The sequence below is a fragment of the Nyctibius grandis genome, chromosome 4, assembly GCF_013368605.1.
Source record: "Nyctibius grandis isolate bNycGra1 chromosome 4, bNycGra1.pri, whole genome shotgun sequence".
Taxonomy (NCBI): domain Eukaryota; kingdom Metazoa; phylum Chordata; class Aves; order Nyctibiiformes; family Nyctibiidae; genus Nyctibius; species Nyctibius grandis.
The window spans coordinates 69,203,924-69,218,498 of NC_090661.1; the positions used below are offsets into that span (position 1 = coordinate 69,203,924).

General features: G+C 46.0%; 1 protein-coding gene across 1 annotated transcript in view; it reads right to left on the reverse strand.

The window, feature by feature from the left end:
- Positions 1-255: 255 nt before the first annotated feature.
- The window catches only part of TMEM260 (transmembrane protein 260), a 35,526-nt gene continuing 21,206 nt past the window's right edge, over positions 256-14,575 (reverse strand). Inside the window, exons 3-14 of the mRNA XM_068397410.1 lie at positions 13,680-13,793; positions 11,156-11,335; positions 8,680-8,720; positions 8,224-8,307; positions 7,752-7,869; positions 7,401-7,573; positions 6,058-6,229; positions 4,908-5,056; positions 3,025-3,201; positions 2,406-2,459; positions 1,880-1,970; positions 256-788 (exon numbers count right to left, since the gene is read on the reverse strand). Of these exons, the coding sequence (XP_068253511.1) occupies positions 516-788; positions 1,880-1,970; positions 2,406-2,459; positions 3,025-3,201; positions 4,908-5,056; positions 6,058-6,229; positions 7,401-7,573; positions 7,752-7,869; positions 8,224-8,307; positions 8,680-8,720; positions 11,156-11,335; positions 13,680-13,793 (1,626 nt within the window). The 3' untranslated portion in view covers positions 256-515. The remainder of the gene's footprint in view (positions 789-1,879; positions 1,971-2,405; positions 2,460-3,024; positions 3,202-4,907; positions 5,057-6,057; positions 6,230-7,400; positions 7,574-7,751; positions 7,870-8,223; positions 8,308-8,679; positions 8,721-11,155; positions 11,336-13,679; positions 13,794-14,575) is intronic.

Sequence of the window (14,575 nt, forward strand, 5' to 3'; positions counted from 1 at the left end):
TTCTGCAAAGGGCACCGTCCCACACGCCTGTTCTGATGGAAACCTACCCAACCATGCTGCCCCGTGACCACAAAAACACACAGACACAGCACAGCTAAAGAAAAATGGCTGTAGAAAACCTCTTGGCTCAGTAACAGAAGAAACATTTAAAAGCTAAATATATTTTTTGCATCTATAAAGGATGCTGCGTTCATAAAAAAAAATCAAAATATCTTCACAGTACAACAGATTCATGGGTTTCTTTTAAAAGAAAACTTTCCTTTTCGAAACCTAGTATTTTATTTAGTGATGAGCTTTTTTCCCCACACACAAAACAACGCGAACAGTTCATTTGGCAACAGCAATCAAAGACCAAACAACAGTATGTTCCTGCGGAGGCAATCACACTTGATTTTCTCTCCGCTGCCATTTCTGTCGCCTTTTAAAACCCTTCTCACATTGGCAAGGACTAATTCAGATTTTAAGTCCTGACTTCCAAATTTCAGCACTTCAGCAGGCAGGTGGAGGACCGGGCGCTACCCAGCTCCCCGCCTCAGTTCTTTTTTCCTTCTCCTCAGCCCCTGCAGCTCTTTCTTCAGGTGCTTCACAGCCTGCAGAATATCCTGCCGCTGGGGATCATCCGCCGCTTTCTCCGTGTACAGAAGGAAATGTTTCACGGTTTCGGAGAGCAAGGCTTCGGGATCCACATCCACCCGATGGAGACGCAACATCCTCTCGCAGGCGACGGCATAGTTTTTGTGCCAGTTCACCGGGTGATTTGGATGAGAGTTGACAATTTCTTTGTAAGACTGTTAAAGGAACAAAACAAAAAGGGGGGGACACACACAAATTAATTGAACGAAGGGGACCAACAGCTCTTAACAGTGCTTCAAAACTGCCTGTAAAGGAACAGATGCTATTTGGATGTCCAAGGCCAGAGTCGGAGCGTTTCTGTAACTCACTCCGCGTTTGCCGTGCGATGTGCAATAGCGTGAATCAGAAATCCAAGGGGGGGCTGAAACCTTTCCCTTCCTACAGCAGCTGTTTGTTTAGAAACGTTACAGATGATCGTGATAACCCCACCGCACATTACGCGCTTCCCTGAGAGACGTGTTACACCAGGCTGGGGAAAAAAAGAGATTTAACTGCCGTGCCTGGAAAGACATTTACTCAATGTTTCAGGAGATCAGGACGTCTTCCACAGGACTTAAGCCGTCTGTTGACTTGGGTGGGAATATTCATAAGCTCAACAGCAGGCACACGCCCAAGAACTTTGCAGAACAGCAAAAATCACAGCAAAATGGGCAAGAGTTGAAAGGAAACTATTTACTGACTCTTTGCTGGGGTATGAAACACTCTTCCTCTCTGCTGACAAACACTGATCATTTTGTGCATCTCTTGGCATCTCGGGCAGTCGAGTATTTCCAGAGATACCTACACCAGCTTAGGCGTGTTATTCTTCGGTGTGAAATGCAGCAGAATTAATTTGCGGCGAGAAAACTGACGGATTTTACACTTGCTGGCTCAGATGCGTGACTGTGTAATGACAGAGAGGACAAGCGCATAGAGGGGACTTCAGGACAACCAAGCTCTTGGCATGGGTTTAGGGCCCAGCACAGACAACATAATTATAGCAAAAGCAAGGTGTCGACTGGTTAGCTTTTGGCATCCTCTGCGACCAAGGGGGCAAGGAGGAATGGATAAAATCCCTGAACAAATCTCTTTGAATCTGCTACGCTTCCTGTTTGGATGAATGAAGGAGATGCAGATTACAGGATTGCTGACCTATATGGGAACACCATATTTGTATGGAATCGAGACACTAAAAAAAAAAAAACCAGAAAAAAGAAAAAAGGATGGAGACTGCAGGGATCATTCAGAACCAAAATATATGACTTACCGTGTAGGCAAAGGCGTAAAGTTGTGATTTCACTTCTGCAGTCACACTGGCAGTTTCTGCAAGGTCAAATATAAAGAAAGCTGTTTTCATCCTAGAAAAACAAGAAAAACTTCCATATAATAACTGCTTAACGTAACCAGCTCACATCACATGGTTATACCCATCTTCAACATGTCCATACAGCTCTTTAATTGTATGGGACAGTACACCAGCTTCTCCATTTAAGTCATCAGTGAAACAAACTTCTCTCCATGACGTATTTTCCCACCCTATGTCCAAACTACCCTCTGCTCCTTCAACATACTTTGAGCAGAACCTTTTGGTGAACAAAACCACCACTTCCCTGAAGGATCTGCCACAGGCCATGCACCCTTCATCTCACTGTGCCAACCTTTTCCTTCCAAAGCTTGGCACATGTAGATCCAATAAGGCCATGCACCATCAAGCTGCCCACTTTGGTGTGCATTTCCACGCCAGTGAGCTGGCATCGCCCACCGGCTGTCGGAAGGGTGCAAAGGAGCATCACCTGGCTTGCCACATCTCCTCGTTGGCAACAGCTTCCCAGGAAGAGGGCTTGAAACTAAATGGGAGTGAGAATAAAATTCAGCCATCAGATCCGTGTCACTGTGTTTCAGCCACTGCACAATCAACCCTTCTAACCCAGAGAGCTACAGACCTCCCAGGCAGAAGAAAACCTGCCATGAAGCCCATGGCTCTGGCAGCAGGGAATTCAGTTCATCCTCACTCTTTCATAAACTTTATTCCCCTCCTTGCATAGGAGGAGGCCCTGGTATATCAGCTGTTTCACAGCATTCCAGCTGTCCTCAAAGTGAGAGCAGCTTTTTTACCATCCACCACAGCTCAGCCTATGATATTTAAAGCTTTGGATGTCCCAAGTTCTCAAGGTTTTTTGGCTCCTGATCAAGTTTTAAGATCGGAATTCGACATGATATTTGACTAGAAACATCCTCTCTGTTTTTAACAGTAACAAAAATACCACATGCAGATTTATTACATGTTCCAGAACACAAAACATTATGATTACGGCTCATGCTTAATTTCTCTAACACTGCAATGGATGTGATTATGCTGCTGGCAGAAGAGCGATGAGAAGGAAGGAGCAGAGTCGTGCCTCTGCCTCGTACCTGCCGTAGTCTTCAGTCCAGTTATAGAGACTTCTTGTGAGATGAATCCACTCTCCTGGGTCAAAGACAACATCGGAAGGAACCAACTTTTCACACGTACCCCACGGCCAGAGCGAATAGTTCCTTCTCCAGGTTGAGTCCCCTTCATGCAGACCTATGCAGACAAACACTTCCTTACTGCAAAAAAACACCATAGAGAGCAATGGTGAAGCCATGCCAGAGAGCCTGGGCCACCCCGCATGCTTGAGCAAACCACACACCACACCAGTGTCGCAGACAGGTCTTAAGCAGCACAACATTTTCTGCAGCACAGATACGTGTGCAGACTGTTTCATATCAGAAAGGGACCTTGACAGGCTTGAGAGCTGGGCCTGTGCAAACCGCATGAAGTTCAACAAGGCCAAGTGCAAGGTCCTGCACGTGGGTCAGGGCAATCCTAAGCACAAATACAGGCTGGGCGGAGAATGGATTGAGAGCAGCCCTGAGGAGAAGGACTTGGGGGTGATGGTTGATGAGAAGCTCACCATGAGCCAGCAATGTGCGCTGGCAGCCCAGAAAGCCAACCGTGTCCTGGGCTGCATCCCCAGCAGCGTGGCCAGCAGGGCGAGGGAGGGGATTCTGCCCCTCTGCTCCGCTCTCGTGAGACCCCCCCTGCAGTGCTGTGTCCAGCTCTGGGGCCCCCAACATAAGAAGGACATGGAGCTTTTGAAGCGAGTCCAGAGGAGGCCACAAAGATGATCCAAGGGCTGGAGCACCTCTGCTATGGAGACAGGCTGAGAGAGTTGGGGCTCTTCAGCCTGGAGAAGAGAAGGCTCCGGGGAGACCTTCGAGCACCTTCCAGTACCTGAAGGGGCTACAGGAAAGCGGGAGAGGGATTTTTTACAAGGGCATGGAGTGATAGGACGAGGGGGAACGGTTTTAAACTGAAAGAGGGGAGATTTAGATTAGATATTAGGAAGAAATTCTATGCTGTGAGGGTGGTGAGACACTGGCCCAGGTTGCCCAGAGAAGCTGTGGCTGCCCCCTCCCTGGCAGTGTTCAAGGCCAGGTTGGATGAGGCTTGGAGCAACCTGGTCTGGTGGAAGGTGTCCCTGCCCGAGGCAGGGGGGTTGGAACTAGATGACCTTTAAGGTCCCTTCCAACCCAAACCATTCTGTGATTCTATGATTCTGTGTCTCTGGGTCAGGCTGCAAAACAGCTCTCCCACTGCAAGCGAATACCTCGTCTGGCATTACACATCTTGTGCTGCCAGCATCACAGACACATCCCCTCCCCTACGTTGGACCTCCCAAACGTGCCAGAAGCTGTCGGAGAAGCCCATTTCTTCCAGACAGCACCTGGCAATGCTCTTCTGCCTACCCACACTCGCAAGGCTCACCCTGGCTAGTCTAAATGCAGATGCTATTCTTATTCATGTGAGTATCTAATCCTTTCTCCACTCTTACTAAGCTATTTTTATATGATGATTATTCCTGGAATACATTCATTCTATGCTAATCAGTTGGCCACAATGTTCATGAAGGAGAAGCAGCAGCAATTTGCTCTCCAACCATCATAATTTTGAGTACAAAAGAGCATTCCTTTTTTTTTTTTTTGTGATGAATTGTATCAACAACAAAAAAATAATCAGTAAATACTCTCTGCCGATCACTTTCTTACTTTTCCTTCCTAAAAATCAAACCAACCAGCAACATTATATCTGGTTGGAGTTACTTCTGCACAGATACTAGCTTTAATTGCAAAAATAATCTCACCACCAGGGAGGAAGTCAGTGGAGAAAATTGGTCTTTTGGATGCAGTACCAAGCTGTTCCATAAACAATTTCAAGAAAAAAAAAGGTTGAAGATTTTAGGAAAGCTGTTACATATGAAAGAAATGCTTACTGTTCATTTACTTTGAGGAAACGATGGAGATTAAAAGCAAGTGTCCCATCGGGTAATACTCCTTCCACAGGATTCCACCGGTTCCCAGGAAAATAAACGCCAGGTAAATGCTTTGCCAGCTTGGGTAAATACCATTCATAAGTCATCATCTATCACCGAAAACATAAGCAACATTAAAACAAGAAACAAAGTTTTCATCCATTTTACATCCAGAAGCTGCAGAAAATGGTTTCTGCAGGAGGAACGACTCTGTTTGCTCAGTAAGGTCATCTCCCATTTCAGCAATTGCCTGGACCACACCATCAGACCAGGACACCAGTGGTTTCTGATCAGAGGCACGCGGTCCTCCCTGTGGAGGGGGCAAAGGGAACACAAAATAACTACTGCTGGTAAGAGACACTACAAGGTATTGGTTTGGTTAAATATGAGGTGTTGGGTTTTGGGTTTCTCCACAAGTCACAAACCCTTCCTGCAAAGCCAAGTGCAAGGACTGATGTAGCAGTGGAAGTGTCAGTGTCCCCTTCTGTCAGGGGGATCTCTCTTCTCCCATTTCTCAGAAAAAAAGGGAAAATAGTGCAAACACCACCCAGGGACACACAGCACCTCCGTTTTAATGTAAAAAAACAGAGGCAGAAATCTGCAAAACCACCTTTGGGGGACCAAGATAACACAGGGGATGCAGGGAATGAGCCTCAGCATAGTAAAGTCCTTGGGACAAACCACAAAGCTGCATCGCCCACGGGGCAACTGCTGACCTGCTGCCTTCCAGGCTGCTCTCAGAAGCTTTCTGCTGCCCCAACATCTGTATTTCAGGGCAACCGCAGAAAACAGCAGGGACAAAGCTTCCTCAGCAAGGCAAACATCAGCCCTGTGACACATCTGGATATCTGCCGTGGTGAAGAACTTGGGCTTTCCCTTCTCTCTACATGCTATTGCCTCTCTGTTGTTTTTTTGGGCTTGAATGGGGGTTGCACACCATGCTCCATCCCATAGCCACCCACAACCCTTTAAAAAAAATCAATTTTATTTCTGCATCATGAGTTTTATTTGGACAAAGAAACCCCCTTGAGAAGAGAAAGGAACAACTGCACTTTGCTTCCTATTTTTAAATCTGCCTGCTGTGTCTTTTCATATTGCTTTCTCAACCTACCTCCTGGTCCACTAAGGTGATATCTGGCCTCATCCCTTCGCAATAATGAACGTAACGAAGAGCGTTCCCGGGTAAGTCTCCTCTTAGCAAGATCACTGCACCCGTTGGCATAGAGGACAGCACGTTCCTTGCAAACTTATCAACAACATAGTTGTTGCTCTGATCACAAGCACTTAAGAGAACAGATAAAAACCAGTATCTTAAAAACAGGTATTTGCACGGCTTTGCACATCTTCAGAACAGTTTTATGCAATAAGCATGGACAGGTGAAGTCCTTCGCCCTGGTCAGATCTTGCTGAAAAGCATCATCTCCATTTACAGAGAAACCAAGATACAGAAATGAAGCATTTAGACTACAGTCGCCCAGAAACCAGGACCAGAGACATCAGCCACTACAGTTTTGCCAAAATACACACTCATTGCATGCCTTCACCTTAATTCTGATTTTTGCTTGGGCTAAACCTAAAGACTTACTAGTTGGAGCTGGAAATGTCAGTACAACAATGGTTCTGTAAAGCATCTGAATTCCTCCCCATTCTTTTAATGCTTTTAATAAAGCACTAAAAAGCCAAGTTTTTATAGCATCAGGCAGAAGTAGATTTATATCACCTGAGATTAGATCCTTTTTGTTACACAATCGTGTGTTGCACACACTCCATGTGGACTCAAGAAGAGGACACTCCATGACATGGCTCAGGACATGAGCTGTGACTGGTTCACCTATGGACCAGTCGTTGGGAAAACGTGCGTGCAAAGGAAGGATTCCTGAGTGTGAAGTTCTGCGTATTCTACACGCCACCAGTTTGTCAACCTCTACCTGAGCATCCCTACTGCTATACTCATTCCTACCCAAGACACTGTAGAGTTTTTGGTGTGGTTACAGGATAAGGAAGCCCTACACTACAGGTGTAACTCTTCAAAAAGGAAAAAAAAAATAAGAAAAACCCCAGGGCACAAGGTTTCCTGAAGCAAAGCAAGGGAAGGAGGTGACTGTTCAGGTCAAATTAATTCTGCAAACCTTCTTAGGAAATAAAGCACAGATTTATGAGTCTCTCTCATTAGAAGTTTATGTGTTTACACAGTTTTCTTCCTTCAACCTACACAACACCCCCATTTACACCCTGGAGTTGGTGCTTGGTGATTTTTAGGGAGATCAGACAAAGGGGTCCTGCAGGCTGTGGCCACGCAAGCTCAGGTGGGATGTGAAAAGTGTATTTCCCACTTCAAGACAATGATAGAAACCCCAGGAGCAGGGGTGGGGGGTTTACAGCAGCACCCCGACCGCACGGCACCCTGCAGCCCCGCGAGGCTACAGTGAGACCCGAGCCCGGGGGATTTGTTACCTGTAATTTGCCCAAACTTGAGAAGTGACAAGAGCGAGAGCAGAAAGCCACTCCAGCCACGGCAGTGCCCGGCTGCCCTCCAGCACGGCGCTTCCGACTGAGGCAAGCGTGGCCAGCCCCAGCCCCGCCAGCACAGCCACCACGGCACTGCTCTGCAGCCAGAACCGCTCCACCTAGGAAACAAAATCCCAGAGACCCTATTTCTGCTTCCCCAGCTATAAGGAAACAGAATAAGTTGCTGTATTTTTGCACCTTACGCAGCTTCAAGACATTCCACTGTTCCTGATTAGGTGGTTTTAAGGTTTCTTCCAAAAATTAACATGCCAGAGCAATTTTTGGAGTGCAACTTACCACACCCAGAAACAGAGGTTTTGTAATATCCAAATTTGCTCTCCAAGCGAAGAAAAGGGAATAAAGACAGAGCATTCCAGTGAAGAGCCAGATCACGGGTGATTTCTGCTGCTTTGTCCTATACAAAAAGTGGCACGATGAAAAAGGAGACAAAAGTTACATGTGCTTGAAAACCACTATCTCTCTGCATACCTAAATGCATTTAATACATGGAGCTGATGAGCATTTCTTTACCTTTGCAATTTATGAAACTTCCTTTTTCAAAGCACAAAACCATCAGGATTTCAAGATTTTTAAGCTCGCCATCTACAAAGCCACAGGGTTACCAGGAGCAGGGATATTTTGCTCTTAATTAATAGATGACCACAGTCAATTGTTGACATTTTTGCACCAGCAAGCAGAAGGCAAAGCAAGCTGCCCATGCAGCCAGTAAGAAAGTACATGTTGGAGCAAATATTCTCCTCCTACTTACGGCAGTGCTGTGCTCACACAGGCCACAAGTGCCAGGACGAGGACGGGAAGGGAGAGCTCCGACTTCATCTGCGCCAGCTGAAAACTGTGGAGAAATAGGTGCACGGATGCGTCATCCCCAAATCGCCCCTTGCCCTCAATTGAAGTGTCAAGAGAAGCAGGGAATAAGCACAACATAACACGCTCCCACTCTGCTGTGATTAAGTCGACCAGAAATGGGAACAAGCTCAGTTTACATGTCAGGGTTTTGAATGAAAAATCACTGGGGAGGCAGATCCAGCATTTTTCCTTCAATGGGGAAGACAGACGGACATGCTTGCTGTCCCTACACTGCACACACAAGACCCCAGCTCTGTACCAAGCCAAGGAAAGGCAGGATAGGAGCCACTTGGGCCAAAATGACAGCAGCAGCAGCAAGTTTCTCTCCACTAAAAGGCACAGTCAAAATTTTACTCACATCAGCATCTCTCTCATACTGGATCCTGTCTCGGACTTGGCCTAGATTAAAAAGAAAGAAAACCCATGAGAACTCCCCACATTGCCATACCACCGGGGCAAGGAAAAGTCTTTTCATTTTCTGTTTGCAGAGCCCTGAGCACACAGGGCTCCTCAAAACCCCTTCAGGTGGTACCCCAAGGTGGTCACAGGGAACAGGAATTGCTTAAATAACAAAAAGACAGCAAACTCTACTCAAACCTTCATTGCAAGATTTTCTCCCACGTTCTTATTTTACATTATGCTGCTGTGCAGGGTTTACCACCTGGATAAGCATTTTTTCAAGGTGCTACCAACCCATTACCCTGTGACTCGAGCACATGATATGGTTTAGCTATGATCTCGCTGTATCATAGAAGCGTTTAGGTTGGAAAAGACCTTTAAGACCATCGAGTCTAACTGTTAACCCAGCACTGCCAAGCCCACCACTAAACCATGTCCCTAAGCACCACATCTACTCATCTTTTAAATATCTCCAGGGATGGTGACTCCACCACTTCCCTGGGCAGCCTGTTCCAGTGCTTGACAACCCCTTCCATGAAGAAATTGTTCCTGATATCCAATCTAAACCTCCCCTGGCACAACTTGAAGCTATTTCCTCTCATCCTATATCTGCACAGTGCAATTATTTTCTGGGACATCTCCCCACAGCCTGAGACAAGCACGTGGGCCTCAATTCCTGCTTGCTTACCAGGCTTGTCCCTGTCCCCTCTGCCATGACAGAGGCAGAGCTGTATGCGATTTTTATATGAGAATTTTTATTGCAGAGACTTGTAATCCACGGCATGAGTCTGGGAAAGGAGACATGCTCGGTGGAGGTGAGGAATTCCCTTCATAGGTGCTTGTTGGAAAAGTGGTGGCTACCAGATAAAAGATAAGGTAAAGGGATCCAGGAGGTCTGGAAGGAATATTTAATCTCAATGAAAATGGAATAGTTAATTGCATTCAAGATTTAATTAAAAAAATAAAAGTGCTAGAGGATGGAGAGCCAGCCCACAGCTCCAAAGCACCGCTGCTACCTCACCGTTTCTTGCAAAGCCCCACCTTGCTGGCAGCTTCTGGCCCCAGACACATCCCTTGCAGGAGAGGACATTTCTGAACCTTGGCTTACAGATGGAACCCTCTATGAGTCTTTTCCCTGTTTTTTTTTTTTTTTACCCTGCCTGCCCTTAAAACAGAGCCGTGGGTTGCAAGGGCTGTCTGTCCATCCAGGCAGGGCTCTGGCATTAGCCCAACTGGCGTTGGGACCAAACACTAGGATTTTGCTGCATTTATTGCTCCTGCTTCAGACAAGTTCATCGTAAATGTGATTTGTGGTGTAGGATTACACGCAGCCCATCCTTAAGCCTCCTGAACATCAACTTGAATTCATCACATTTGATGGAGAAAGGAGTTAAGGGATTTGCATGCCTTGGTATTGCTCTGCCCAGTGGAGTCTCATACTCAGGAGACAGCTGGGAATAGGACAACAGGGGAAATCTCAAAAGTCCTTCAGAGGGTGGATCTTATCTCTGTAGGAGTTTTGGAAAGATTAATTGGCAGCAGCAGGAATTATCAAGTCTTTTGCCTCACATCCTACAGCCACCCGGCTCTCCGAGAAGGCTGTAACGGAACAGCAGTGGTGCTCGCTGCATCACATTGGCTGGATGCAGGGGCTTAATTCCTGAGGACATGGGGCTTCAGGACCCCAAGGAGTGACACAATATGTAAACCATACCTTTTTCTCTTTTTTCCCCCCAGTGGTGCCATTTCCTAGCCCTCTGCACCGAAATCTCTGAAGCAGGAAGGACAGAAGGGGTGCTGAGTGCTCACTTCCCTTGGGTGGCCAGAGCCAAACACCTAAGTTAGGGCTGGAGGAGCCAGATGTAACCCCTACGTCGTACCTCCTTCCCTTGGCAAGAGCACAGACCAGTCAATAACTCAGATCAGATGATGCCGAGACCCCGCAAACCTACCATTCATTTTAATTCGGTATTAGTAAGAAGTAAGTTGGAGGAATCTCTTTTAAAGCTGAAGCAATAAAAACTGCTTGCGGCCTCTTTAAACAGCTGAGTTTAAAATAAAAATAAAAAAATTAAAAATAAAAAATAAAAAATAATTATTTGTCTTAAAACAAGAAAAGCACAAAATTGATGCCACCACCTCCCTATAGCACAGCTTGCTCTTTGGGCATTCATAAATATGAGACACCTGTGCAGCTCCCAGTAAATAATACGGTTCACCTCGAAAAGGCAAAGAGAATTATTTCCTTGCTTTTCCAGCCACATGATCCATTCCCAGAAAACCTGATGGATCAGAAGGTCAAAATCAGATATAAATTTTTAAAAAAGAAAACATTTTCAATTTTGTCCCCTGCAAGCTGCTAATTGTCACAAATAGAAAGGTTCTGCTATTGCCTAAGTTAAAAGAAAGTCATCTAGAAATTGACCCTTATTTACCAGATTGAATGTCCCATATTCTTCCCTGAGAAAGTGGGTCAAAAATCCTTGAAGAGTCGTCTGGTCTCCCCATGTCCAACGGGCTCGATTGAGGTAGGATGAAGCCGGCAGATAGAGATAAGGCAGCAAACCAGCCAAGAAGCATAAACCCAACTTCAGCAAATGGCCTAGGGACAATTCCTGCACCAAAATATGTCATATTGCATAACAATGTTTATTTTAGTTTAATCACGCTGGAACTTCAAGAACAGATAAAGAAAAAACATCAAATATATTTACACAGAGCTGATCTCTCAATTTATAGTAAGTCCCTACAAAATGCTATGTTAAACCTTACGATTTTGTGGATTACTAGGAAACTGCATCAAACTGATCTCCTTTGCATGGCAGGGTGAAATTTAAGTGAAGCAAATAATATTAGCTAGGACTCATGAGTATCATACTCATTGCATCTTTCACATTTAAATCATGGCATGACATGCATAGATGGCTGAAGCACTGCAAGGCTGAGATAACCCACTTTGCAGCGATTAAGAGTTGGCTGGTATTCCATCTGGCAAAAAAAAAAAAAATTATGCTGCTCTAGTACAACTATACACATCATCACCATCATCAGGAGTCAGTTTTGCCATTTACTTTATCGTGATTACACTGGCTAAATTGGATAGGCCAACTTTTGGGGTGGGATTTTCAAGACTGCCTAAGGGGTCAGGAAGACAAGACTTTCAAAGGGACTTCTGTGCCTAACTCCTTTAAGTGCTTTGGAAAATCCCACCCTAGAATATTGCACGCTTGCTTTATCATTAGCCACTGCCCTGTCAATCAAAGCACTTCTTCAGCAGTTGAGGTTATGGGGAAGAGGCACCATTCCGAGTGGTGATCTACAGAACAGAAAAAGTAGCTTGATAATGGTGGTGGCCACAGCTCCTTCAGAAGAAAGCTGGCTCTTTTTTACTTAAAAAGGCACTGTTTTCCATCAAATATCCTTATTAGGCAGTTTTCTGCAGCAGGCACTACTGGGCTGTCTAAAGTATATCCCAACTGGCACAGGATTGTCCTTGGTGGAAATCACAGAGATCTCTCTGGACTTCCCTGGTTAAAAAAAAAAAAAGCTCTGTTTAAAGAACACAAATATTGCAGAAGTGAGTCTTCATCGTGTTAAAGGAAACACATCGTCAGAAAGGGGTTTGCTGGAGATGCTGAACAGATGTTGGACCAAGCTTGTCTGAGCTGCATCTTACCTCTTGCAGCTCAGCTGCTTCACTCCAGGTTTAGTTACACCCTGTGCCGTTACTCAGAATCACACCTGATTTATCAGGTCGAGGGTGGAAAAATACAGGCAGGACTGGCCCAGCAGAAACCTGCCCCTCTGTAACCTTCAGAGGGGCAAAAGAGAGAGAGGAGGGGGAGCAGGTGGAGGCTTCTCAGGGCCACTTGCAAAGGGATCAGAGCATCTGTGTCATTGAGATGTGCAGCTGTTTTCAGGGCTAAGAGTTTCTACAACACATCTGCCTCCAGCCTGATGCACTGATTCACAAAAGACCATCTACAGAAGACAAGAGCATTGCAGGGCCCCTGAACGTCACCCTCTAGCCTCATCCAGACAGATGCGTAGCACCTTCATAAGCAAGGCATGCAAAAAGGTGTTTTCACCTTCTTGCACAATGAGCAAGTTTATTAAAGAGGTGTAGGAGGAGGGACATCTTGAGAATGACATCTCTGGTAGAAGATGAAAGGGACATATTTGACTGGATCAGGGCCTTGCTGTTTCACTGAAGGTCAGCCTGCCTTTGGTCCTTTCCAGCTGGAACAAGCCAGGCACTCTTCGCCTGAGAGCTGGTGTCTTGTAGGACTCTCAAGTCCTGGCTGCATCAGAGCTGGAGGCCACCAAGCCTGGCACATCCCAAGGAGATGCCGAAGAGGACTTCCTCCTAGAGACAAGTCTCTGCACCCTTCTTGCCATGCCGCTTATTCCAGCTGCACCTTTAACTATCAACAGCAGTTGCAAGATGCTCTGCAACGAGTGGACATGGCTTTTGTTCATTACCACCAGGAATCAACACACAGAAACTCATCCCCAGATGAGTAGATGGCATGAGAAAGCCACGACCATCAGCCAGAAGAGGCAGTGCCCAGACTGCCCATGCCTGTGACTTCTCACAAACAGATATTGATCTGCTCTCCTGTTTGGTAGGTCATTGAACACGCTCTTATTTCCTACATGCTGAGCCATTTTTAGCTCAGAGCATCTGTCTTGTGGTTGCTCATGGGGTATTTGCAAGCAGCTGGGGCAGAGAGCTCCTGTGCCAGGAGACACGAGCAGGTCGCTGGCGTGAGCAAAGCCCCTAAATCACCACCGATGGCTCTGGTGTCGGATAACTTCAGTGGGTTATGACTAACTAGTTTAGACAGACCATTGACTGTCCCTGTTCGTACATCAACACAGGAGTGGCACAAGTGCTTGGAAAGCAGAATTACTCACTGCCTCAGAAAAACAAGAGGGGTGGGTCACCAAAATACATACCGTCTTTCGGAAAAGCCCGGAGAGAACCCAAGGCACAATACAAGCGATATAAAGCACTATCGTGTGCTGATTGCACAAACTGAGCCCGCAGCAAAAGGCACCAAGTTTAGAGATCTGAAAGGGGGAAAAAACCAAACACATTCACAATTACTCTTTACAGTTTGCAAAAACATCCAGAGACCAAAACAGTTTCAGTGCAGCCCACAGCACACTTACAGGAGAAAGGCAAACACATCGGTGAGCACCGGTCAGTTGTAACACAGATAATACAGGGTATTTTTGATTATTTACAGGGAGATTTCATTTGTTCAACAGAAAACATTATTTAAGAAGCATCCAGCGCCAACAGCTATGTCTTCGTGCACACAGAGATCATCTGTAGCACCGTTCCGTCATAAGGATGCGATGGGGTCCAATTCCTGAAGCCCTGCTGCACAGGACAGACTGCCCAGCAGTTAACTCCAAATGATGCAAAGTTTTCAGAAGCCATACCCTAAAATAATGCCATTAAGTACAGAGACCCCATTTTATATAACAGGAATGATTTTTTTCCTCTTCCCTAGGCACAGAGAGCTAAAGTCAGGGCTACACACTCTTCCTAAGCAAAGGGAATTAAATGTTACATCTCTCATTAGTCCAAAAGCTCATTTTCAAGCATCATTGAAAGAGTTTTCTGATAAAATGGGTACCGTACCCCAACTATGCAGCACGGTGCAGGGTATTTCTGGTACTCATTGAGGCTTATTCACAGGTTCGTTATTGGTACCATGGCCATCCCTGGCTGATGCTAAGGAAAGCCTCCCTCTGCGCCATGCTGCCATATGCTCTGCTCTGTCCCAACACCATCAGACCAGTGCTGAGTCCTCTTTGTTCAGTGGGGGAGGATGAGGCTAGAA